At 37.8% G+C, this 26,648-nt stretch overlaps 1 protein-coding gene across 1 annotated transcript; it reads left to right on the top strand.

The window, feature by feature from the left end:
• Positions 1 to 11,351: 11,351 nt before the first annotated feature.
• LOC127684406 (olfactory receptor 4A15) lies at positions 11,352 to 12,287 on the top strand. The gene has a single exon (XM_052181337.1). The coding sequence runs from the start codon at positions 11,352 to 11,354 to the stop codon at positions 12,285 to 12,287; it is 936 nt and encodes a 311-aa protein (XP_052037297.1).
• The last annotated feature ends 14,361 nt before the right edge of the window (positions 12,288 to 26,648 follow it).

Genomic DNA, 26,648 nt, shown 5'->3' with positions numbered 1-26,648 from the left:
GAATTTGTATAACAGTCTTTCTTTATTAATTTCTCTGTTGATAGACCTCTGGGCCAATTTCATCTCTTAGCTGCTGATTCTATTATTTAGCCACAGTGAATGAAGCTGTGATAAACATTGATGTGCAAAGATATCTGTGATATGTTGTCCAAATTGCTGTCATCATTGCTTTGGGTAAACACATGGGAGTTATATATGGTATGTTATATCTCCACATACTGACTTTAATAATTGCTGCATTAATCTACATACCTATCAGCAGTGTAGAAGGGTTCTCTTTTATCTGTATCTGTCTCAGCATTTGTTAGTTGATTTTTTCTTTTATTTTTTACAGTTCATTTATTACCATTCTTCTGGCCCACCCTCCCAAAGTTCCTCATCCCAATCATCATCCCCCCCATGTCTCAAAGAAGATGTCCCCCTACCACCATCAGGCCTACCTGAAGGAGTATTAAGGATGATTCAGTAAAGAAGTCAGTGAACATGACATGGTATAGAATAGAATTTATTCAGAATAGGGGATGGGAGTTAGAGGGAGAGAGAGAGAGAGAGAGAGAGAGAGAGAGAGAGAGAGAGAGAGAGAGAAAGAGAGAGAGAGAGAGAGAGAGAGAGAGAAAGAGAGAGTGGAGGCCGGCCATGATCACGTGGATGGGGGGGAAGAGCCCCAGGGGCAGAGAGGTGAGAGTGTGGGAGAGTGGTGAGCAAAGAGAGAGAGGAGGAGCAAGTAGCCCCTCTTATAGTGGGCCAGATCTCTGGGGCGGGGCATACCTGGCTATTGCCAGGTAGGTGTGGGGTGGAGCTTACACAAAACCCCAACAGTCCCCAATGTTTGGTTTATTAATAAAAGAAAAAGAAAAAAGAAAAAAGAAGTGACGGCACATACGGCGAAGCAGGAATAGGGTCGTTGTTGTGATCTGACTGCTTCATGCTGACATTGGGGCAGCGTGTCTCTGGAGAACCTAGAGAAAGGGGTATGGGGGGTGATTGTCCAGTCTCAGGAGGACTGGCTACTTCTTTGCTGTCCAGGGTTTGTAGAGCCATTTGAAGATAGGTCAGGAGAACAGGTCCAGTAGAAGCTGTCTGCGTCTGGAGAAGCTGAGAGGAGATTGGAGCATCTGAAGGTTGCTTCTCTGGAGCTGTCCTGGATATGGCAAGGGCCTGGACTTGACAAGATGTTGTAACACATTAGTATAGTTAGGGAATAAGACTAAGTACATTTGGGAGAAAGGAAAATTTTCTTAAGATGTACAATTGAAATCCAGAGGAATCCCACCCTTTGGAAAGGTAGTAAAGTGGGAACTTAGGCAGATGTACTTATCTGGATGGAGCCTACTTGGTCCATGAGCAATAGATTTGGGTAGGTTTCCTGTAGCTAACAAGTTTATTAAAGAGATAACAACATGAGTTAACCACATGAACAGTCTTTAAGATGAGCTTTTGTGGATCAGAAGGAATAGAATTGAAGGTTGGGAAAGTGACAGAGCAAGAAGAGGAAATATGAAGCATTTAATGGAAACAGAGTTTAGGTAAGGAGATAACTGTCTAGCTGTCAATGTAGTCAGAAGTCTGAGGAATAAACAATAACTTAGCAGTTATATTATTAAAGAATGACAGATTCCAGTAGCCAGCAGTTCTTTGTGGTCTTTGGTCTCTGTGGAGGCTTTGGCTGTCAGTCTGGTTTTTAAGCACAGAAGATGCACGGCTTTTCTCTGTAGAATGGATACCCATGACATGAGAAATGGCTTACCTTTGTTTAGCTAAGTCATTTGACTCAAGGTATCCGGTTTTGTCCACTGCACTCTTTCAGGCAGCATCCTGTGGCGGTGTCCATCTTTCTTCTGAGACCTCCTGTGGCGGTGTCCATCTTTCTTCTGAGACCTCCTGGGAGAAGCTGTCAGGCCTTTGGGAATTCTGTCTGTCTTAAATCTAATAACAAACTTCTGACAAGATTGAGCGCAAGATAGGAGAGCAATAGTTAAAGAGAGACTAGGAATGGAAATGTTAAGTAGCTTTGATAGGTTGTATAGGTAGAGGAAAGTATATTGTCTTGGTTAGTAAAGATGCTAGGATCACAGAAAGAAAGCTGGCAGCAATGGATAAAATTGTGATGTCTAGGCAGATTTAGGCTTGTTAACATCAACTTGAGCACACAGCCTATAGGAGCAAATGAGCTAAGGGTGTGGGAACACAGATGGGGAGCAGGCAGGGCAAAGAGAAGGCTTAGACCAGAGATAGATAGGATTCGGTCCCATCTACCGGATGGCTTATAGTATGTATTAAGATCCCTTAAAACAATTAGATCTAGGGTGCCATTAGGTGGCCATTTTGAATTATTGTCTGGCTTATATTGAGTCTAGACCTTATTGTAGAGGTTAATTAGTTTTGAGACTTGAGATTTTCCAGGAGGCATCACAGTAGGGTGCCTGGAGGTATCGGCGAAGACGCTATTACCCATCAGGTGTGGGGGGGCTTTGTTATACCACTACCGGCGTACCGGATAGTGTATAACAAAGAATGGCAGCTAAGCCAGAGAGTCCGGACCGTCGTGCGGGCTTCTGGGAGCTGGGGCAAAAAGCCGGAAAAAGTAATCTGCCTGGGCCCAGAGTTTTCAGAACGGCTGGAAGCCAATGAGGGAGAGTCAGGATTACTTCTGGAACGGAAAACACCTGGGGTTATGAGCGTCGTAAAACGAGTGTTAACCAAGCGGCACCTAGGTCCAGCAAGGACTGGCCACATCCCTTCTGAACTTAAGAAACCGTCCAGCCAACGGAAAGACCTTACCTTCTTAGGCCGATGGTGTTTGCTAAGGAAGTGCAATCCGATATCCGGGAACGTGGGTGGAAGTCAGTGTGGACTGCTTGGCTGTGGGACCCGGTCCCCCAACCTTGCTTCACCTGCCTGTGCTTGGCTGCAAGACCAGTCATGGACTGCCTAGGACATTGGGAGACCACGCAGTGTAGAAGAGGGAAGACAGGGTCATAGGGAGAAGCTGTAGAACTGTGAAAGAATTGGGTAATAGAATTGATGGGGAGGTGGGCTGTGGCTAGGTTTTTGTAGGTAAAGGCCCTAGAAATCTGCGTTGTAGCCAGCAGAGTGGGACAGTGTGGTGGTGGGGGCTGGGGCGCAGCCACTGGAAAGGGTGCAGGCTTGCTGCGGTGAGGAGGCAGCATCGCTCGGCAGGGATGGAGTGTAGCCGATTCTGAGAGCCTGGAGACCGCGCCATGTGTAACAGTTGTGTTACCAGAACCTGGTTTGGCTCTGATGGTAGACTGTCAGCGAGAAAACTGTAGCAGGGAAAGTTAGTATGGACTTGCTGTAGCGGTCTCTGAGAGCCAAGGAGGCATCAGTGATCGCGCATGTGCAGGGTGGAACTTCCTGTCAGCAGGGGAAGTAGGAAGTTAGATAGCACAGTGGCTGGAAATAGTTTGTTTCATATCCTAGCAATGACGCGGGAGGGGCAGAGCTGTCGCAGAAGCGGGCGGCGGCAGCTTCCGCAGCAGTTCTGGCGAGGGAGGGGGTCTCGCTCGTGGCGGGGGGGGGGGGGGCGTCCCCGCCCCGGCCGGTGAACGGCCGCTGCGGGGCTCGCGGTGGGGGACTGCCCCCGGCCGGTGAACGGCCGCAGGGCGCACTTCCACCGTGGAGATCGCCTGGGAAGGCGTGGTGGGGAAGGTGGTGGCAGTGGCAGCGACGGCGGTGGTGGCCCCGGGAGCAACCGCTACCGTGGCCAGCACGCCATGAGTCCCGCGGGCCGCCAAGCCAGTGCGTGGGAAAACAAGGAACCAGTAATAAGACGCAGGAGTGAATTAATTAGCAGAGCGCGGTGGCACTCTCTGCGCGGGGCATTTCGGCCCCACGCCGCTGAGTTCCAGCGGGAAAGAGGAAGGGAACAGAACACCAGTGTCTTGTGGGCAAACGCAGGAAGTGCCAGACTTACCCATTGATGGAAGAGGCTTAATATCCCGGGTGTTTCTCGTATCCGGGCCAACAGCACCAATGAAGGAGTAATAAGGATGATGAAGTAGTCAATGAAGGAGTCAGTGAACATGACATGGTATAGAATAGAATTTATTCAGAATAGGGGATGGGAGTTAGTGGGAGAGAGAGAGAGAGAGAGAGAGAGAGAGAGAGAGAGAGAGAGAGAGAGAGAGAGAGAAAGAGAGAAAGAGAGAGTGGAGGCCGGCCATGATCACGTGGAGGGGGGGGGAAGAGCCCCAGGGGCAGAGAGGTGAGAGTGTGGGAGAGCGGTGAGCAAAGAGAGAGAGGAGGAGCAAGTCGCCCCTCTTATAGTGGGCCAGATCTCTGGGGCGGGGCATACCTGGCTATTGCCAGGTAGGTGTGGGGTGGAGCTTACACAAAACCCCAACACTACCCACACCCTGAAACCTCAAGTCTTTCCAGGATTAGGCTCATCATCTCTCACTGAGGTCAGACTATGTATTCCTCTACTGTACATGTTTCAAGGGCCTCTAACCAGTTCATGCATGCTGCCTGGTTGGTGGGTCACTGACAGATCTCAAGGGTCTAGGTTAGTGGAGTCTGCTGGTCTTCCTATGGGGTCACCCTCCTCCTAAGCTTCTTTCAGCCTTCCCCTAATTCAACCATAGGGGGTCCCTGACTTCGGTCCAATGGTGGAGTATAATTTATGGCATCTGTCTTAGTCATCTGCCTCTTAGGCCTCTTGGAGGACAGCTATGACAGGCTGCTGTCATTAAGTACACCATAGCATCAGTAACAGTGTCAGGACTTGAATCCTCCCCTTGAGATGAAACCCAAGTTGGGTCAGTTACTGGAACTTCTTTCTTTCAGTCTCTTCTTCATTTTGGTTCCTGCATTTCTTTTAGACAGGAGCAATTCTGGGTCAGAGTTTTTGACTGTGGGATGGCAACCCCATATGTCTTAGTCACAGTTTCTATTCTTGCACAAACATCATGTCCAAAATGAAAATTGGGGAGGAAAGGGTTTATTCAGTTTACACTTCCACACTGCTGTTCATCACCAAAGGAAGTCAGGACTGTAACTCAGATGGTTAGGAAGCCAGAGCTGATGCAGAGGCCATGTGTAGTTATCAAAGGTTTTTTTTCATTTAGTAAACTCTTTGTATTTTTCTCTAGTTGCTTCCTTTGTTGTGCAGTAACTTTTTAATTCCATACAGTCTTGTTTGTCAATTCAGGCATTGTTTTTTGAGTAATAATGGCCATTCATACAAACATCTTATTGAAACTTTAAAATAATTTTTTGTATAGAGTCTTAAATTTTGAGCCTTGAATTGAAGTTTTTGATTCTTTTGGAATTGGTCTTTGTAAAAGGTTAGAAAGAAGACAACATTTGGAGACTAATATTTTCATGTTTAACATTTTTTCTTTGTAAATAAAACTGTGTCACAAGTGTGGGGAAACTGCCTTGTTTCAATAGTTTGTTTCCATTTATTTCTAATTTTTAGATTTAAAGATGACAGATTTCCAAAGTTTGCCTTTCTGATTGAATGTTCCAGTTAATGTAACCATTAATTTACATGTTCCAGTTTTCTTAGCACCCTTTGTTGGAGATGTTGACTTTTATTTTTGATTTTTTGTTTTTGGCATCTTTGTCAAAAAAATTAGGTTTTAGGTGGCTGTGAATAAAAATATGTTCTTGATTTCTTTCTCTGTGCATTCATTATTGCCATATATGAAAGCAATTGATTTGTATATATTGACTCTTCCTTGAACCTCTGCTAAATTATTTATTATATCTAAGGATTTACTGGTAAATATTTAAGGTCTCATGTATATGATCATATTATTTGTAAATAAAGATATTTTTGTCTTCATTCCTACTTGTAACCTTTTATCATTTCTTTGAAAGTAAAAAAAAAATCTTACTAAGACACAAATAGGTATATTAAATAAGATTCTAAGAGTCTCAGAACCATGACATTGCGGTAAAATGGTGTCTTCAATTTATGAACAGAAGCATCACTTATGAAATCTGAAAAGTATTTTTGGCCGAACAAGACCTGAACAACGACAACATGGTTGACAATCCACATGGATGGAAAATCACTCACAAGGTACCACCTATAAATGAAGAGTTATATGTAATTAATGCCTACTGAGAAACAGACAGAAAAAGTTAAGTCTGGTTTCTCCAGTAGTGACCCCCTTTATGTGTTATTTGATCTTGAGTAGTTAGCCCTAAATATGTCTACTTATGAGCAACACTAAATGGACTCCAGAGTTTATATTTACATACATATGCAAGCACATGTACATACACACATGCACATGTACATATACATGCACACACACACATTAACAATTACATACATTTAACAGTAGTAATTAAAGAAGAACAGGACATAAATTTGACAAGGAGTTGGTGAACAAAGCATTTGGAGCTGAAGGGGGTAGGTGAAAGTATATATATAAACATTGTCTTAATGTATACAGTTCTTACAAGAAAATAAATAAATGGAGCAGTTGATCTCATCCCTGGTTTTGTGGAAATGACTAAGGTTTTGTCCTATGTAGTGATTTGTTGTTTATAGCATATAGTATCATGAAACTTATAGTTTGTATTACTATTTTGTTTAGTTTCCTTTATCATGAAGTGTATCTACATAACATGATTTATATAACTGCTATTTTTCACTTGCTGATTTGTATATATGGAGCCATTTTTGTAGGTAGTTCTTGAACTAGGTCAACTTGATATTGATGGATTTTTATGTGTCTTTGAGCACTTTTATATTAATCAAGTATTATGTATTTATCAGATTTATTAGGAGCGTGGCTTATGGTTTTATGCTGTGTTTTTAATAGGATTTCGTATCAGAATAAATCTGGTATCATAAAGTGAGTTTAGTGGTCCTTCTGAGATTTGTTCCAAATAGGGTAGTTTGAGATTATTGGAGTTAGTTCTTCTCTAAATGTATGAAAGAATATATAAAAAGCCCATTGGACATAAATGTAATAATTAGTTTCTGCAGAACAACAGTAGTAAGTTCAGTATCTCATTCTCAGCTTAGACAACTAATGCATGTAAGTATTAATAAACATGAAAATTGAATTATGTAATAGATTAGATGGATTTAACACACAACTATAAATTATTCAAACCAAATAATACTAACTATACATTTTCCCCAGCACTCCTTGGAACATTCTCTAAGTAAACTACATTCTAAGACACATAACAATTTTTGTTAAATGTAAGAATATTGAAATACTTTCTTACATTTTGTTCAATGACAGTGGAATACTATTAGAAATGAACAATGAAAACTAGAATACATATATAAAAAACAAAGAGATTGAAGAAGATATTATTGTACTGAAGAAATTATGAGAGAAATTTAAAAATTCCTATAGTTGTCCTATAGTAAATACACAATATATGATGGTCCAGACCATTAAGTTTTAATTAGACATATTTGAGTTCATTATTCCTAAGTAGTTTCCTAATATACAACTTTGGTGGTGCTATGTTAATGTGAGATTTTTCTCCATAGTCAGTAGAATTTCCATCATTCTTTTTACATTACTCCACAGCAGGAACAGTAACTACATACAAATCTAATATCAATAATTTTCTTTGAAAACCAAGTTCATAAATTTTTTTAAAAAGTCTTGCTTGCTAACTTACTTAGTACTTAGGATGACATCATGAGCTGAAATACAATTTGGTTTCTTTCTTATTGTAGGTTTGTAGAGGTATATAGTACCTGTATGATCTTCCTTTCAAAGCGCTGTAATAAAGCTGCTATGTGGATAGAATAGGAGTTGAGTATTCTGAGTATTATATTTGAATTCCAGTTCATATATGCCTCAATTAAGAAAAATTCCTCCATAATATTGATCTGTAGGCAAGTATGTAGGGCATTTTCTTGATTAGCAATTTATGGAAAATGTCCCATTCCATGGTGGGTAGTACCATCAGTGGTATGCTGGTCCTTCATTCTATAAGAAAGCTGGTTGAGCATGCCATGAGAAGTATGTCAATACCCACCTATCCTTCATGGCCTTGTTCTCAGCTCCTGCCTCCAGGTTCTTGCCCTGTTTGAGTTACTGCCCTGGCTTCTCCTAGTGAAAGACTGGTGTGGAAATATAAGCTGAAAGAAACTCTTTCCTCCCCAAGTTACTTTGGTCATGGTGTTTCATTACAGCAGTAGTAACTGAAATATAGAAGCACTGTCAGACTGCCTGCTAATATTTATGTCCATATTTATTGATTAATGATACTCACAACCTTGATTGGAGAATTTACTATTATTGTGTGTAGCTGTTAGTTAAGAGACTCATAACCAGTCAACGTTCTGAGAATAAGTTTCAGTGAATGGTCATAAATATCACTATCCTATGAGCATCAAGGCACAGCATGAAAGATTACAAAAAGAGAATGTGAAGCTCTGAGGATGGAGAGGAATGCTGTGAAATAACATGGCATATCACATTAAATTACTGAACATGTGAACCACAGAAGTTATGTCTACTCTAACAAAATATGCACAACGTTAAACCAATGATAATGTGGAAAAGACAGGTATTAACTAGCTGAATCTCTTCATTTGTGAGTAAAATCTTGTGAGGGTTCTCCATCTAGTTTGGAATATCAACTAGTGCTTTATATAGGACTTGTTAATGTGGCTACATGATTAATATTTCATGAGTGCAGCTCTCTATGTCAAAGAGTAGAGACTATTTTGAAGTAGACATTCTGGTTGCTTGGTTCTTATAATCTTGCTCAATAGAGTCCTTGAAATCTTAGCAAAAAATATGTGAAAGGATAAAATAAAAGAACAAAATTAGAAAATGAAGCAGAATTTTTTGGATAACAAAATTATTTCCACAGGCCCTGAAGATATTCTGAGAAAATTTTTAGATAAGTAGTTTCAAGAGGGGAGCAGATATAAAGTCAACATTGCATACAGTAGGAAGAGAGATTTCATCCTGGGATTGGAGGAAGGATTGTGAGTTGGATATGATATGGATGCACTATACAGATATAGTCAATTACAGAGAATAAATTAAGATTAAAAACCATGAATCTCAAATCTTGATCCTTGGTACTTAGTATTAGTGTGACTAATCCAGAATACATTTCGGACAATATCTCCTTTGATTTTTGACACTTTTATTAAGGGTATCTTCTAGCTTCTGTCACTTACTTGTCTAGGTAATATTCATTTCTCTGAAAGTAATTAAAATTCTGCAAATAACGCCAGTGTCTTTGACGCACTGAGCCTGTTATTAATGTTTATAATATACTTGATTTGTTGTATCATATAGGTTTTAAAGTATATATAAACAGACTTAAATTTATGGAGTTGAAACTTCCATCTAATTTAAATGACATATGATGATTAAGTGTCATTTTTTTTAAATTTATATTATTGTATCACATTTCAATAAAGTTGGATTGGATATGTGAGTATTATCTCATTTAAACTGTATCATAACTTTTAGTTAGTTAATAAGCAGTGGTCTGTAATAAATTTTCTTTTTAAGCATATCTGTCCCATAGAAAGCCTTGTACTTTTATTTCATATCAATGCATTTAAAAACTCAATTATATGTTGATTAAAAATGGTTCTCACATAAAATTTTTGTTTTTGAGGGATAATTTATTATCTATTGCTATGTTTCTACTTTATTCCACTTGATTTTGCTGATATGTCTTCCCAGGTACTTCTCTGAACATACAAACTGCATTGGATGGAGTATGTAGAAGACACCAGTTCTCTGGGGCATGGATCCTTGGATAATTTAATTTGGATAAAGTACTTTGGGGAGTGTTTGAACAATTCAGTGAAATATTTTGAGGTTCATCATTAAGTTCTTTTGCCTTGTTGAATCATTCTCTTTGGGAATTAATGTTGCTACAAGATATAAACTAAAGCCCATTACTATCTAGACACAAGCTACATTGGTGTAGACATGTAAATGCCATAGGAATGCAAAAAGTCTAATTTTAAGATTATTTGGTGCTATTCATATTTTACTAAATATATTATTGTCTTATTTTTGAGTAAATGGGTGAAGCTTTAACTTGCTTTTTCTTGAAAATTCTCAACAAGACTTCTCACGTGAGATGGCACACCAATTAATTCCACTTTACCTTTGAAGTCAAATATAGGTAAATCCATAATTTAAAATTCATTTAAAATGTTAAGAATAAATTATGTTTAGTTTAAACTAAAGAAGATGCATATCTCTGTGAGTAAGATTTAAAGTCTCAGTTACTATGTTTGTTCTCATACTATTCTTGCCGTTATAGTTGGATTGATATAGTCACAATATAATCTCAACTTCATCAAGCTAAATTATGATTTTCTGGGATCAAAGGCAATATTGTAGATATCTAGATTTAAAACAAGTGTCCAAGGAGGAAACCTAGTTAATATATTTATGGGAAGTCAGGACTTATTTTGAATAAGTTTTATCACTCTAAAATATGACTTTAAATTATATCCAAAGATTTTCATGACAGGGCCAATTTTATAGAGTAGTGCTAGAAAATATGTAATTGTAAAAACATTTTCAAATATTGTAGTAGGTTTTAAAATATGATAGAAGAAAGAAAAAACATAGGGTAAAACATGACAAGTACCATGACATACACATATTTTATAGCAATATTTCATAATATAAAGTATATATTTTAATGGGAGATCATAATACATTTTAATGAATTGCCACTATATAGCTGCTATTTTAAAATGACAAGATTCTCTGTAGATGTTTCATTATTTTTGATTTTGGTAAAATATATCACACGCTATCAAGCAACCATCATTGTAAGACTTTGCAAATATATGCACAGATTATTAAAACATTCCTGTTTTTGATTTTCATGGAGAGAGGAATTTTGCATTTATCTTTTGCTCATTTACATCTCTTATGAAGTTTAACATTCAATTAATTTAAGATGAGCATTTAATGAACAATCAAACTGTTCTTGAAACAATTACTGTTATTTATGTGTATTCGGTACCTCATAATTGTGTAGTCAGAAGGGCTGTATCTACATATTGGCATAACGTTTTGATTTATAGTGGAGAAATTATTGCATATAAGCATGCAAATATAGTCTTGACATATGGTTATATTTTTAATCTATCCTTTCACAGATGAAACCATCAAGTATCTGCCCGAAAGAACCCTGAACATTCACTTTTATTCTTATGGAAAGGAGTTTTTGAAAATGAATTGGAAAACAGGGGAAGAAATTCAAACTAACTGTGGAACCAAGCATGGAAAAATTGGTGAGAAAATAGCCACATTGTAGCATGAAGGTTGGAGTCATTTAAAAATCAGTTGCTGTCGTCTGCAAACTCTGACATCTGAGTAAGTTCAGCACTCTCAGAAGAGCATATGGAAAAGAGGAACAATGTGACTGAATTTATCCTCCTTGGCCTCACCCAGAACCCAGAGGGCCAAAAGGTTCTGTTTGTTACATTCTTGCTTATCTACATTGTGACAGTGATGGGCAATCTGCTCATCATGGTGACCATCATGGCTAGCCAGTCCCTTGGCTCCCCCATGTACTTTTTCCTGGCTTATTTGTCATTTATAGATACTGTCTATTCTACTGCCATTGCTCCCAAAATGATTATTGACTTGCTCTATGAAACAAAGACCATCTCTTTCCGGGCTTGCCTGACTCAAGTTTTTATAGATCATTTATTTGCTGGAGCTGAGGTCATTCTTCTGGTGGTGATGGCCTATGACCGTTATGTGGCCATCTGTAAACCTCTTCATTATTTGACCATCATGAACCGGCGGGTGTGTGTTCTCATGCTTTTGGCGGCCTGGATTGGAGGCTTTTTTCACTCATTAATTCAATTCATCTTCATTTATCAGCTCCCTTTCTGTGGTCCAAATATCATTGACAGCTTTGTGTGTGATATGTATCCTTTGCTAAAACTAGCTTGTGCCAATACTTACCTTATAGGGCTTTGTATGATTGCTAATGGAGGGGCAATTTGTACTGTCACATTTATAATTCTCCTAGTTTCTTATGGAGTCATTTTGCACTCTCTTAAGGCACATAGTCTGGAAGGGAAGCGCAAAGCTTTGTACACATGTGCTTCCCACATCACTGTGGTTATTTTATTCTTTGTTCCATGCATCTTCCTGTATGCAAGGCCTACATCCACATTTCCCATTGATAAGTCTGTGACTGTGGTCTTAACTTTCATAACCCCGATGCTGAACCCCTTAATCTACACCTTGAGGAATGCAGAAATGAAAAATGCCATGAGGAGACTTTGGAGCAAAAAATCTAGCTCCATTGTAAGTGGGCTATAGCACTCTTGAAAAAGCAAAGCCATGATATTTATTGTTTTGCAGAGAGAACATTTTTATCACTGACATTCACCTTTTCTATCATTGATATCTTTTGCCCATTTATAGGCAAAGGATATCAATTTTACACATTTTAAAAACAGGTACTAAATTAACACTTAAGATGATAACATTCACTCTTCAGAGAATAGGCTTGTGAAAGCTTTGCACTTTCTAAGTGTAGTCAGTTACCCTAACAAGGTTTATTTCAATTCTGAATTTATAAATGATTCACTCAGTGTAGTTAGCAATATTAATGCTAATCTATATTGTCTTAATCATAAGCAACTTTCTCACAAATTCAACACATATTCTCTATAATCCATGCATAAGATGCTGTTCATTCAATGGTGGATAAATTAAAATTAGAATAGATAATTGATTATAGATATTCCTGTGACAGCAGTGCAACATGGACTATTAGGAAGTCCATATTTATAAGAATTAAAGAGTCCAGTAAGTGGACAATATTTTGAAAATGCTTGGGATCATGGTTTCTCCATTAATGCTTCACAGAGTTAGGGAGAAATTCATGGAGAAAATCTGCTGCTTCTATTTATCAAGTTCATTCCCTGACTTGGTTGTGTGTAGAGTTATTATAAATCTTTTAAAATTGTGCTTTTAAAATTCACATCTTTCATTACCACACAATGTATTGTTTTTTACTTATATGAGATGAGAGTTAAGTTTAATTTCTCACAATAAAGTAACTTTCCCAAGCCATCTCTTTTAAGGGAAATCCTGCAACACCAACCTTCTACAATGTTTTATTTTATTTTTTTTTACAATATTTACTGTATACACAGTCTGAACTATTACATAGTTTCAGATTCATAGTGTTAGACACATGAGGTGTCTTAAAATTGTTCAATATTTGGTCATCTCAAAGACCAGGTTTACATCATTATTTTATCAGATGTCTTCTGAGGACCATAAATTGGTACACAGATCAGCTGAGTCATACATTAATTGGCTTTCAGATCATCTATACATTTCCCCAGTCACATGTAGAGCATAACTAGAATGGTAGGACTAAATACGTGGTTTCCTTGGACTCCAACTCCCATCATTATGTGGTCTTTCCAAATGTTCTGTAACACATATGAGCTTCAGAGCAATGAGCATTGTATATGGTGTCTCAGATCTCAAAGGGACCCTAGGAAGGTAAGTCAAGTAGAAACTGCATGATTTACACCCAACCTTAGATGTTACATAGAATCTCTTCTGCTATATCCCATCAGTTAGGACAGTCATAAAGTACATTGTGTGTTCAATCAGTTAGATCCTGACTATTCATATAAAAATGGTAATAATTTGTAGAAGCAATTAAACAGATTTGGCCTTTTAATCTGCTATATCTTTACTCCCTACTGAAATACCTATCTTGTCAAATATACTATAAACTCATCCATATTCTCTATAGGTTACTTTGAACATTTATGAGAAATCATCAGGTTTATATGTGAGGAAGGCTTAGGAGTTCATCTAATTTTAGAAGTCCCATGGTTGAGGATTCTATCTTTCCTAGATGTTGTTCTTTGAGTTCTCTGAATTGGAACACTTGTGAGCTGAAGGGAAAGCAAATGATACACTCTGAAAATGCTGTTCCCTAGTAGTGTTGCAACCTTCTTGGGTGTATGTGATGGTAATTCTTGATTGTAGTTTGAGATGGCTATGAGAACAGTGATTCACATTTCTAGGTGTATCTAAGGCAGTGATACCAGAGTTGACTGACATGTAAGACAGCGTCTGAATCTGGAATTTCACACTGAGGTTTGGAAGCACAATCTAGAATGCTGGAATTTGAAGGGAAGGAAAACAGATCTAAGAGGCTCCTATTATATTGAGTACATTATTGGTCTGAAGATATGTTTCCTATAGTCATGATATTCTGTATTACCAAAGTCTATAGCAATGGAGCCATACACTAACTACAGAAGGGTAGCACTGAAACAATAAAATAACACAAAGTAATTTTTTACTTAACATCATTTCTCTTAAGTGTTTGTGACATCAGTAAAGAGTTGAATAGCATAGTCTATGTTGTTTAATTTTTAATATTTCCATGAAATCAAACTCGCAAACTTTTGTTCCATATTTGAATTTCTTTTTCTCTTTTGAGATCTACACTAGTCTCCATATGTAATGAAATGTATGAAAAAGTTTAGCTTGACAGTTTTCAGAATCTGTTCCTTATTGATGTTTTGAGGAACAAAATAATATTTGCAAATTATTTTTAGTTGTTGCATTTTAACATTCTAGAAATCCTATAAATTTTATGAGACTTATATAGATCCTATGAGGTTTATCCTATATCCTAGACCTATACCTCTAGAAACACCATTGAAATATGCTTTTCCCCCTGGTACTCTGGTATTTAGAGTAAGAATCAATTAAGTACATCCACAATAATCTTCATAGTTTGTGTGTTAAACACATTTAGAAAAAATTGTGTTGAACATTTATGTATGTTATCTTACTTAAAATTTTGAAAAATTCTTATTTATTCACAGAAAATCTTTCTCAAGGACCTTATTTATCCCCTTGTATGTCCTTCCAGTTTCTCCCAACAATCCCTGCCTTCTACCCCTAGTGCCTACCGTCGTGTTAAAATTTTGATTCTATTCCTCTTTTTTATTATCATTATTCTTTTTTCCCCACTTTCTTTTCTTTTTTTTTAATTCGATATAATTTATTTACATTTCAAATGATTTCCCTTTTCTAGCCCCCCCACTCCCCGAAAGTCCCGTAAGCCCCCTTCTCTTCCCCTGTCCTCCCACCCACCCCTTCCCACTTCCCCGTTCTGGTTTTGCCGAATACTGTTTCACTGAGTCTTTCCAGAACCAGGGGCCACTCCTCCTTTCTTCTTGTGTGTGGATTATGTTTTGGGTATTCCAGTTTTCTAGGTTAATATCCACTTATTAGTGAGTGCATACCATGATTCACCTTTTGAGTCTGGGTTACCTCACTTAGTATGATATTCTCTAGCTCCATCCATTTGCCTAAGAATTTCATGAATTCATTGTTTCTAATGGCTGAATAGTACTCCATTGTGTAGATATACCACATTTTTTGCATCCACTCTTCTGTTGAGGGATACCTGGGTTCTTTCCAGCATCTGGCAATTATAAATAGGGCTGCTATGAACATAGTAGAACATGTATCCTTATTACATGGTGGGGAGTCTTCTGGGTATATGCCCAGGAGTGGTATAGCAGGATCTTCTGGAAGTGAGGTGCCCAGTTTTCAGAGGAACCGCCAGACTGCTTTCCAGAGTGGTTGTACCAATTTGCAACCCCACCATCAGTGGAGGAGTGTTCCTCTTTTTCCACACCCTCTCCAACACCTGCTGTCTCCTGAATTTTTAATCTTAGCCATTCTGACTGGTGTAAGATGAAATCTTAGGGTTGTTTTGATTTGCATTTCCCTAATGACTAATGAAGTTGAGCATTTTTTAAGATGCTTCTCCACCATCCGAAGTTCTTCAGGTGAGAATTCTTTTTTTAACTCTGTACCCCATTTTTTTAATAGGGTTGTTTGGTTTTCTGGAGTCTAACTTCTTGAGTTCTTTATATATATTGGATATTATTATTATTATTATTATTAGTAGTAGTAGTAGTAGTAATTTCCCACTGTACCCAATTATTGCTCCCTGCCTAAGACTATTAGAATTCAGGTGGTGAAGGGGTATAGCATCTGCCATTGTTGCTAGAAACCAGCAGCTTCTTGCAGCAAAGGATTAAGAAAAGAAGCTTAGATACTTGGGCTCTTTTCTCCTTGACTAAGGAGGGGACTCTTGCTGACCAGGCAAGAGGTTCAGAATTCATTAATACTTCCTGAGCCATAGAGAAAGGAAAAGAAAGAGAAAGTAACACACAAACACACACACACACTCACACCATTCATTTTTCACTTAAAATCATTTCTCCTTAGTGTTTTGTAACAACAATGAAGAGTTGAGAAACATATTCAATGTTGTTTAATTTTTAATATTTCCACAAACTCAAACTTCCAAAACTTTTGTCCCCATATTTGGATTTCTTTTTCTCTTTTGAGAACTACACTAGTTTCTATAAGTGATACAATGTATGCAAAGGTTTAGGTTACTAGTTTTTGTAATCTATTCTTTATAGAAGCAGAAAGGGATTATACTCCTGACATATATACTTTTGGTGGATGGAGCAGAGCAACAGCCACACTTTATTTTTTTCTCTCAGACTTTTCTTTCCATCTTAGACAAAAATTCTTTATAAAATTACTTCACAGATAAAATGTTAATCAAAATAGAGTTATGGAAGGATGCTGAGAGTAACTTCAAAGCAATGCTTTATTCTATAAGCTCATTATAAGTTCAAAGCAACCGTTTTATATGGTTTTATTTTATCATAGTGCACATCTGTTGTTACATCCTTGGACATGAGCTAGAATGAATGTTTCTCCTTGATCTCAAGTCTGTCCCAAGCCTGTTTTTATTCTTAATGTAATTTATGAAAGTTCACTGCATTTCTTATTATACATCCTTCCTTCTTTATTCTATGAACAGGAATTCAAGGTCCATACCTAAACATAGTAAAAGCAATATACAGCAAACCAGTAGCCATCATCAAACTAAATGGAGAGAAACTTGAAGCAATCCCACTAAAATCAGGGACTAGACAGGGCTGCCCACTTTCTTCTTATCTTTTCAATATTGTACTTGAGGTACTAGCTCAGGCAATTAGACAACATAAGGAGGTCAAAGGGATACAAATTGGAAAGGAAGAAGTCAAACTATCATTATTTGCAGATGACATGATAATCTACCTAAGTGACCCAAAAAACTCCACTAGAGAACTCCTACAGCTGATAAACAACTTCAGCAAAGTGGCAGGTTATAGAATCAACTCAAGCAAATCAGTAGCCTTCCTATAATCAACGGATAAGCAGGCTGATAAAGAAATTAGGGAAATGACACCCTTCACAATAGCCACAAACAGTATAAAGTACCTTGGGCTGACTCTTACCAAACATGTGAAAGATCTGTATGACAAGAACTTCAAGACTATGAAGAAGGAAATAGAGGAAGACCTCAAGAAAAGGAAAAACCTCCCATGCTCATGGATCGGCAAGATTAATATAGTTAAAATGACCATTTTGCCAAAAGCAATACAGATTCAATGCAATACCCATCAAAATCCCGACTCAATTCTTCATAGAATTAGAAAGAGCAATTCTCAAATTCATCTCGAATAACAAAAAAACCCAGGATAGCTAAAACTATTCTCAACAACAAAAGAATTTCTGGGGGAATCAGTATCCCTGACCTCAAGCAATATTACCAAGCAATAGTGTTAAAAACTGCATGGTATTGGTACAGTGACAGGCAGGCAGATCAATGGAACAGGATTGAAGATCCAGAAATGAACCCACACACCTATGGCCACTTGATCCTCGACAAAGGGGCTGAAAACATCCAATGGAAAAAAGATAGCCTTTTCAACAAATGGTGCTGGTTCAACTGGAGGTCAGCATGCAGAAGAATGCGAATTGATCCATCCTTGTCTCCTTGTACTAAGCTCAACTCCAAATGTATCAAGGACCTCCACATAAAGCCAGACACTCTGAAGCTAATAGAAAAGAAACTGGGGAAGACCCTTGAGGATATCAGTACAGGGGAAAATTCCTGAACAGAACACCAATAGCATATGCTATAAGATCATGAATTGACAAATGGGACATCATAAAATTACTAAGTTTCTGTAAAGGAAAGGATACCATCAAAAGGACAAATCAGCAACCAACAAATTGGGAAAAGATCATCACCAACCCTTCATCAGATAGACGGCTAATATCCAATATATACAAAGAGTTCAAGAAGTTAGACTCCAGAAAACCAAATAACCCTAATAAAAATGGGGTACAGGGTAAACAAAGAATTCTTACCTGAAGAACTTGGGATGGCGGACAAACATCTTAAAAAATGCTCAACTTCACTAGTCATAAGTGAAATGCAAATCAAAACAACCCTGAGATTTCACCTTAAACCAGTCAGAATGGCTAAGATTAAAAACTCAGGAGACAGCAGGTGTTGGTGAGGATGTGGAGAAAGAGGAACACTCTTCCACTGCTGGTGTGGTTGCAAATTGATACAACCACTCTGGAAATCAGTCTGGCAGTTCCTGAGAAAACTGGGCATGTCACTTCTGGAAGATCCTTCTATACCACTCCTGGGCATATACCCCGAGGATTCGCCAGCATGTAATAAGGATATATGCTCCACTATGTTCATAGCAGCCCTATTTATGATAGCCAGAAGCTGGAAAGAACCCAGGTATCCCTCAACAGAAGAGTAGATGCAAAAAATGTGTTATATCTACACAATGGAGTACTATTCAGCCCTTAGAAACAATGAATTTATGAAATTCTTAGGCAAATGGATGGAGCTGGAGAACATCATACTAAGTGAGGTAACCCAGTCTCAAAAGATCAGTCATGGTATGCACTCACTAATAAGTGGATATTAGCCTGGAAACCTGGAATACCCAAAACATAATCCACACATCAAATGAGGTACAAGAAGAACGGAGGAGTGGCCCCTGGTTCTGGAAAGACTCAGTGTAGCAGTATAAGGCAAAACCAGAACAGGGAAGTGGGAAGGGATGGGTGGCAGAACAGAGGGAAGAAAGGGGGCTAATGTGACTTTTGGGGAGTGGGTGACCAGAAAAGGGGAAATCATTTGAAATATAAATAAAAATATATCTAATAAAATTTTAAAAATTAAAAAAAACTTGGTATATTAAATATAGATGATTTTTAGAATAAAAAAAATAAATAGGGTTGCTATGAATATAGTGGAGCATGTGTCCTTATTACATGTTGGGGAATCCTCTGGGTATATTCCCAGGAGTGTTATAATGGGGTCCTCTGGTAGTATAATGCCCAGTTTTCTGAGGAACTGCCAGACTGATTTCCAGAGAGGTTGCACCAGCTTGCCTTCCCACCAGCAGTGGAGATGTGTTCGTCTTTCACCACATCCTTGCCAGCACCTGCTGTCTCCTGAGTTTTTGATCTTAGCTATTCTAGTGGAATGAGGTGAAATCTCAGGGTTGTTTTGATTTGCATTTCCCTGATGACTAAGTATGTTGAACATTTCTTTAGGTGCTTCTCAGCCATTCAATATTCCTCAGGTGAAAATTCTTTTTTTAGCTCTGCATCCCATTTTTTAATAGGGTTATTTGGCTCTCTGGAGTCTAACTTCTTTAGTTCTTTGTATATATAGGATATTAGCCCTCTGTCAGATGTAGGGTTGGTAAAGATCTTTTCCAAATTTGTTGGTTCCTATTTTGTCCTATTGACCGTGTCCTTTTCCCTACAGAATTTTAATTTTATGTGTTTCCATTTGTCAATTCTTGATTTTAGAACATAAACTATTGGTGTTCTCTTCAGGAAAAATTTCCCTGTGCCCATGTGCCCACAGCTCTTCCCTAGTTTATTTTCTATTAGTTTCAGTGTGTCTGGTTTTATGTGGAGGTCCTTAATCAACTTGGCCTTGAGCTTAGTAGCATAATGAATCGATTTTCATTATTCTGCATGCTGACCTCCAGTTGAACCAGTACCATTTGTTGAAAATATTGTCTTTTTTCCCACTGGATGGTTTTAGCTTCTTTGTCAAAGATCAAGTGACCATAGGAGTATGGGTTCATTTCTGGGTCTTCAATTCTATTCCATTGATCTGCCTGTCACTGTACCAATACCATGCAGTTTTAACACTATTTTTCTGTAGCTTGAGGTCCGGGATACTGATTCTCCCAGGAGTTCTTTTACTGTTGAGAATAGTTTTAGCTATCCTAGGTTTTTGTTATTCCAGATTAATTTGAAAATTGCTCTTTCTAACTCTATTAAGAATTAAGTTGGGATTTTGATGGGAATTGCATTGAATCTGTATATTGCTTTTGGCAAGATGGTCATTTTTAGTATATTAATCCTGCCAATCCAAGAGTATAGAAGATTTTTCCATCTTCTGAGGTCTTCTTGAAATTCTTTCTCCAGATACTTGATATTCTTTTCATATCGATATTTCACCTGTTTGTTTAGAGTCACACCAAGATACTTTGTATTGTTTGTGGCTATTGTGAAGGGTGTCATTTCCCTAATTTATTTCTCAACCTTAAACATAAATCATTCAAGTAAAACCAACTTAACTTTGAACTTAGCAATGTAAAGGGAAGTATGCACAATAATCCAGAGTGAAGGCTGTGGGAGGAGGAGGGTGTAGCCTGCATGCATCCAGCAGATGCCCTGATGCAGTGGTTCACCTTCTGGGAACTGCCACCTGGGAAGGCAAGCACAAGGACCCTTTAATGAGGATAACCTCCAACATCTGAAAATGTTTCAACCGAAAACATAAGGTTAAAATAGAGAATAATAGGAAAAACTCAAAAACACACAACACCACAGACCACCCAGCCACAGCTACCATCCTTAATCAATCATAGGCATTTCTTTTCATTTAATAAATAGCTTAATAAAAAATATTGAAAAAAGTATTTTCTTATCTTATATTTGTAAAGAGAATAGAATTCAGAGGTTTCTTAGAAAACCATCCAGAAACTGACCTCGAGTTTCCACTCCTTTTACTGAAGACCAGCAGGACTACAACTCTCCGACTCTTTTGTATGTTGAGAGGTGTCTCCTGAGAATGTGTCCTTCTTAGCCGCATCTCCGTGGCTGTCATCAGCTGCTTGAGATGGCCGGCTATCCTTGGAAGAGGACTATTTCTCTTTTGTAGACTTTCACTTAGACGACTCAACTCTGCCGTGCTTGGAGGAACGTCTTGACCTGTCAGAGGATGACTTATTAGAGTTCCTAGAATGGCTCCTGAACCGTGGTGAAGAGGATCTTCTCTTTGGGTACCAGGATCGAGAACAGCACCTATGGGGGCTGTATGCCTGCCCGTAGTTCTGCCAGATGGAACGGTAGTTTGCATAGCCACCTTGGTTGTACTTGCACCATGAATAAAAGCCTCAGTTTCACCCATAGAAGTAATATGGCCACTTGTAGCCTCTGTTGAGACCTCAGAAATCTCGATTCTGATACACTCTGGGATGATTCTTTTCTGTGTTATGAGTTGGAGAATGTGATCTGGAATGAGACTTAGAACTTCCTGTGCTTCCCTGGGACTGAGACTTTGAAAACTATTGAGACTGAGATCTGGATGCAGATCTTGAGCGAGAAGAGTGAGACCCAGACTCGGATTTGTTTGTTTTTGACGTCTTGGAAGAATTTATACCTTAGAATTAATAATTCAACTTGGAAGTACCTCCGAAAAACACCAGCAGCGACACTGGCTTCTCCAATTCACAGTCACAGTATAACACTTGGCCAGCCGAAGCAAGTACCCCAAGTTGAATATTTTAAGGCTGTTACTATGGACATGCTCAAAGGTCCATAGCTTGAGAGGTAGTGGGTCTAAGCGGTGACTCATTGCTTCTGTTTCTCATATAGACATGTGGTCAAACTTCTTTCTGATAGTTATGTTTATACTATAGTCTTGTGTCACCTTGGTCAGCTTCTCTATATTAATGAATAGAATTAATGTAAATACATAATTACATCTGGTCAAGGGACTAAAAATAAGTTATTTCTTTTTTTATTCAATTTATTCTTTATTTACATTTCAAATGATTTCCCCTTTTCTGGGTGCCCACACCCCGCAAGTCCCATAAGCCCTCTTCCCTCCCCCTGTTCCTCTATTTACTCCTTCCCACATCCCTGTTCTGATATTCCCTTATACTGTTGCACTGAGTCTTTCCAAAACCAGGGGCCGCTCCTCCATTCGTTTTGGACATCATTTAATGTGTGGATTATGTCTTGGGTATTTCAAGTTTCTAGTTTAATATCCACTTATCAGTGAGTGCATACCATGATTGATCTTTTGAGACTGGGTTACCTCACTTAGTATGATGTTCTCCAGCTCTATCGATTTGTCTAAGAATTTCATGAATTCATTGTTTCTAATGGCTGAATAGTACTCCATTGTATAAATATACCACAGTTTTTGTATCCATTCCTCCCTTGAGGGACATTTGGGTTCTTTCCAGCTTCTGGCTAATACAAATAGGACTGCTAATCTCCGCAGCCATATTTGCTGCCTGCCAGGGCAGAAATAAGTTATTTCTAATGACTCAGTCCTTAAAGCAAGTTCAATATTCCCTGCTCCAACTCTCAGAAATATTGCAGAAGAAGAGGAGTAACATGTTTATGTGTTATCTTGTTCTCAGTCTCTTTTTTGCTGCCTTCCCATACATCCCCAGCTTCCTTTCCAGGTAACCCGTTTGATGTAACTGTGGGCAGTTACATTTCACATTATATTTTTTTCACTTAATTACTTGTTTATCTTTGGAATATGAATATCAATGAAGAGACAAGTTTAATCTGGGGCTTGAAATACATTATTTTGTTATTCATTACTCTTTTTCTATGTCTTTCTGAAGAAAAATCCTAAAGAGTTAAAGGATGTAGTTCATTATGCTCACTCACAATTTTTATTTCCCAAAGGACCGAACTCACCAGAAAAAACAATGGAGCTAATTGAAGTAACAATATAGTTCATTTAAGCAAGCAAACCTGTATCTTTTGTCTGAGTTACCCTAGTGAGCATATTAGGTATTCCACTTAGGAAACAGATAATCAGGTTCAGACAACCTCAATTCTTGTTCTTAAATTGTCCAAACATTTATTCTTTACTTAAAGTTATGCTATTTAAAATAATTTTTATCTGGCAACTCTCTGGAAAATATGCCTTTTTGAAATAATAGAATAATTTGCACCTCACAAATATTTATCATTTCTTTTGGTTGAGATCATAAATTTCTTTTGAATATTTTATAATATAGAAATATTTCTTTGAATTATAGCCATTGTACTGTAAAGAGCATTGGAACCCATTCATTCTATTTGACCTAATTTGTTTATTCCCATTCACTCCAGAGCAATAGTAATAAAAACTTCATGGAACTGGTATAAAATCAGACAGGCTGAGCAATGGAATTGAACACCCAGGAGTAAACCTATATACACTAAAGAATGAATAAAGAAAATATGGTACATTTGCACAATCTAATACTGATCATCTATTAAAAACAATGGTATCATGAAATTTGCCGGCAAATGGATAACTGGAAAAGATCATCCAGCATGAAGTAACCCAGAGCCAGACAGATAAATAGGGTGTGTACTCAGTTATAAATGGATTTTACACATAAAGTAAAGGATAACCATGCTACTATCCATGGTCCCAAAGAAGCTAAGTAACAAGGAAGGCTTAAGAATGGGGTGCTTAGATCTCACTGAGAATAGACATTGGGTTGGATAGAGGCAGGGGGTAGGGGACTAGGTCAGGGAGATGGTGGTGGTGAGTACAGGAAGGATCAAAGAGAGAGAGAGAGAGACGGGGAGAGAGAGAGAGAGAGAGAGAGAGAGAGAGAGAGAGAGAGAGAGAGAGAGAGAGAGAGAGAGAAAGGGAACCTGGAGAGAGAACTAGAAAAAGTAGTGGGGCATTTGTGGGAGGTGCTAGAAACCTAAGATAATAGTAACTTCCAGGAATTTATGAGAGTCTATCTAAGACTCTTAAGTATAGGAATCTTAGAATCCTGTGATGGTCATCTCCGGTTACCAGGTAATATCTTCAGTGGAGGTACTGGGACACCAACCTAGCCACAAAGTCTTAGATCTATAATGTTTCCTGCCTAAAAGATGTGAAGGGACAAAATATGGAGTAGAATTTGGGAGAAAGGTCAACCAATGACTAGCTCAGTTTGAGACCCATGGAAAGAATGGAGTCCAACCCTGACACTATTAATGTTATTTGGCTATTCTTACAGGCAGGAGCCTAGCATAACTGCTATTAAAGAGACTTTATCCAGAAATTAATGGAAATTGATACAAAATCCCACAAGCAAACATTCAGCAGAACTTGGAGAATATACAAGTGGGAAAAGAATGATTGTAGGAGTTAAAGGGATCAAGAAAAATCTATAGAATCAAGTAACCTGCGCAGATAGGAACTCACTGAGACTAAGCTACCAACTTAAAAGCCTGCATGAGACAGAACTAGGCCCTCTGAACATATGTAATAGTTGTGCAGCATGTTCTTCATGTTGGACTCTCAACAGTAGGAACAGGTGCTATCTCTGACTCTGTCGCCTGCCTTTAGATCTATTTCTCTAAGTGGGCTGCATTGTCTACCCTCAATAGAACATATCTTAGTTCTACTACAACTTGTTATGCCAAGGCAGGTTGATATCCATGGGAACCCTCCAGTCTTCTGAGGAGAAAGGCAGGAGGATTGGATGGCAGGATGGGAGGTGAGAGGGGGTGACTGGGAGAAACAGGAGGGAGAGGGATCTGGAATTGGGGCATAAAGCAAGTATTTAAGTAGTAAAAAAATAGAAAAAAATTGGAGATATCACATAATATAAAAGAAAGAAAAGAAATTGGATTGCAATTCTATATCTTACTTTACACAATTCTGAGGAAGTGAAAGAAAGCGTACTAAAGCTGTAAATAATGCAATTATACCATGAGTTTATGGTACAGAATATATTCCATATGATATAATAAATTGGCTTAAATATAAGGCATAATGAATTAGTTTCCTTTAATATGAAGCATTTTCCTTTAATAGTTTAGGGCATATAAGAAGTGGAGAAGGACTGAAAGTATGTTATTAACTGATTTAACAAAATAAATAAGTGATGGTTTTAATTCTCCTGATAGTAGAAGTTAAATATTCTCAGAGGAATCTGAGAAGGTGACACATTTCAAATTCCCAAGTGCTTTTTGAAATAATTTCCCCTTTTGCTTCCTTCTACTCTATGAATCAGATTTAGAATCTTTTTTCTTTGGAAGATAATGTTGAGAAGGTTTAATGCTGACTGTTTAGGTGAGTTAATATTTAGAAAGGTTTATGGAACCAAACTAAGAACAAGCTATAGAATAGAAAGATTTTAATTTATGTCTTTAGCTCTACTCTTCAGTAAAATTTATTCTGAAGGGCAAGGCTAAACCACTACTTGCTGGATTTTCCTATTGGTTAAACAGAAAAAGCAATATATTAACAGCTAACTCTCAAGCCTGATTTTACAATTTGCCAAATTACCTATATTGTTTATGAAGGCAAGTGGGCTAAGTTTCCTTAGCCCTTTAACCTTCGAAAACATACATTTCTATGAATACTCAAAATATATAGGGGATGAGAAAGGAATAATGAAACAATAAGAAAGGCATTGTAATTTCTTCAAAAATATATTTCTCATGTGAGAGTAATATATTGTTAAAATATTAAATAGAGGTGATAACATAGCCATGTTTCCTTGGTGTTCATTTCCACATTTTTTAATGTAAACTCTATGTAAGTACAATTTTATTCCAAATATATATTTAATAATATAGCACTGAGATTATGTCTATTAACTAGAAAATTTTGAGATTTTAAATCCTGAAGGCTTCAGAAAGGGATGGCTTTCTGAAAAGTGGGAATGATGACATGACACTTAAACTATTGAGTGTTCAGTAATGGCACCCATCTCTTATTGACATAGATGGAATTCATTTCTTACTGGGAAGGCTGCCCTTGGAAAAGGGCTTAGGTGCTGATATGTGAGAGGTGAGTAAAAAAGGGGTGGTTGGTCAAAGCTGCAGCTTTCAGAAATAATGTCTGAGAGAAGACAAATCCGAGGCCTTTCTTGACAAAAGCCAGGAGAATCTGAATTGATGACATTCAGGAACTAATTGGTGCCTCATGTTCCCGAATTCTAACTTGCTTGTCATAATAAGTTAGTCATTTGTATTCCAACACAAATAGGAATCTCAGATAAATCTTTCAAGCCTGACAGTTACAGGACTATGTCTTATTCAGACTGCCTGCTATATCTCTGGTATAAAATCCATTTGGCAGGCGTATCTGCTCATCTTACAAGAGCCTGCTATACCTCTGCTATAAAATCCATTTGGCAGGCTTAGATGAGGAAGGTTGAAACCAACATGTTAAAGATTTTCTGTGTGTATGTTGAGAAGAAAGACTGCTGAACAATAAAATAGAATAAATATATTTTAAAATGGAAGAACAGTACAGTAATATCTCATAAAGAAAAATTATTTCTACTAGGAAGTCATATTTAACATTTGTGTTTAAATCATGGGACAATGTTACCATTTTCATATGTAATGGCAGTTCTTTTCTTACATGTTAATAGAAATGAAGTAGCTGAACCTAGCTGTGATCAGTAAAAACCATCTTTGTCATTATGATGATTTCTCTCCCTTTCAATTTTAGTTACAAAAGTC

Source organism: Apodemus sylvaticus, chromosome 5 (assembly GCF_947179515.1).
Source record: "Apodemus sylvaticus chromosome 5, mApoSyl1.1, whole genome shotgun sequence".
NCBI classification, from domain to species: Eukaryota; Metazoa; Chordata; class Mammalia; order Rodentia; family Muridae; genus Apodemus; species Apodemus sylvaticus.
The sequence above is the reverse complement of the archived record's forward strand: the minus strand, read 5'-3'. Positions and strand labels throughout refer to the sequence as shown.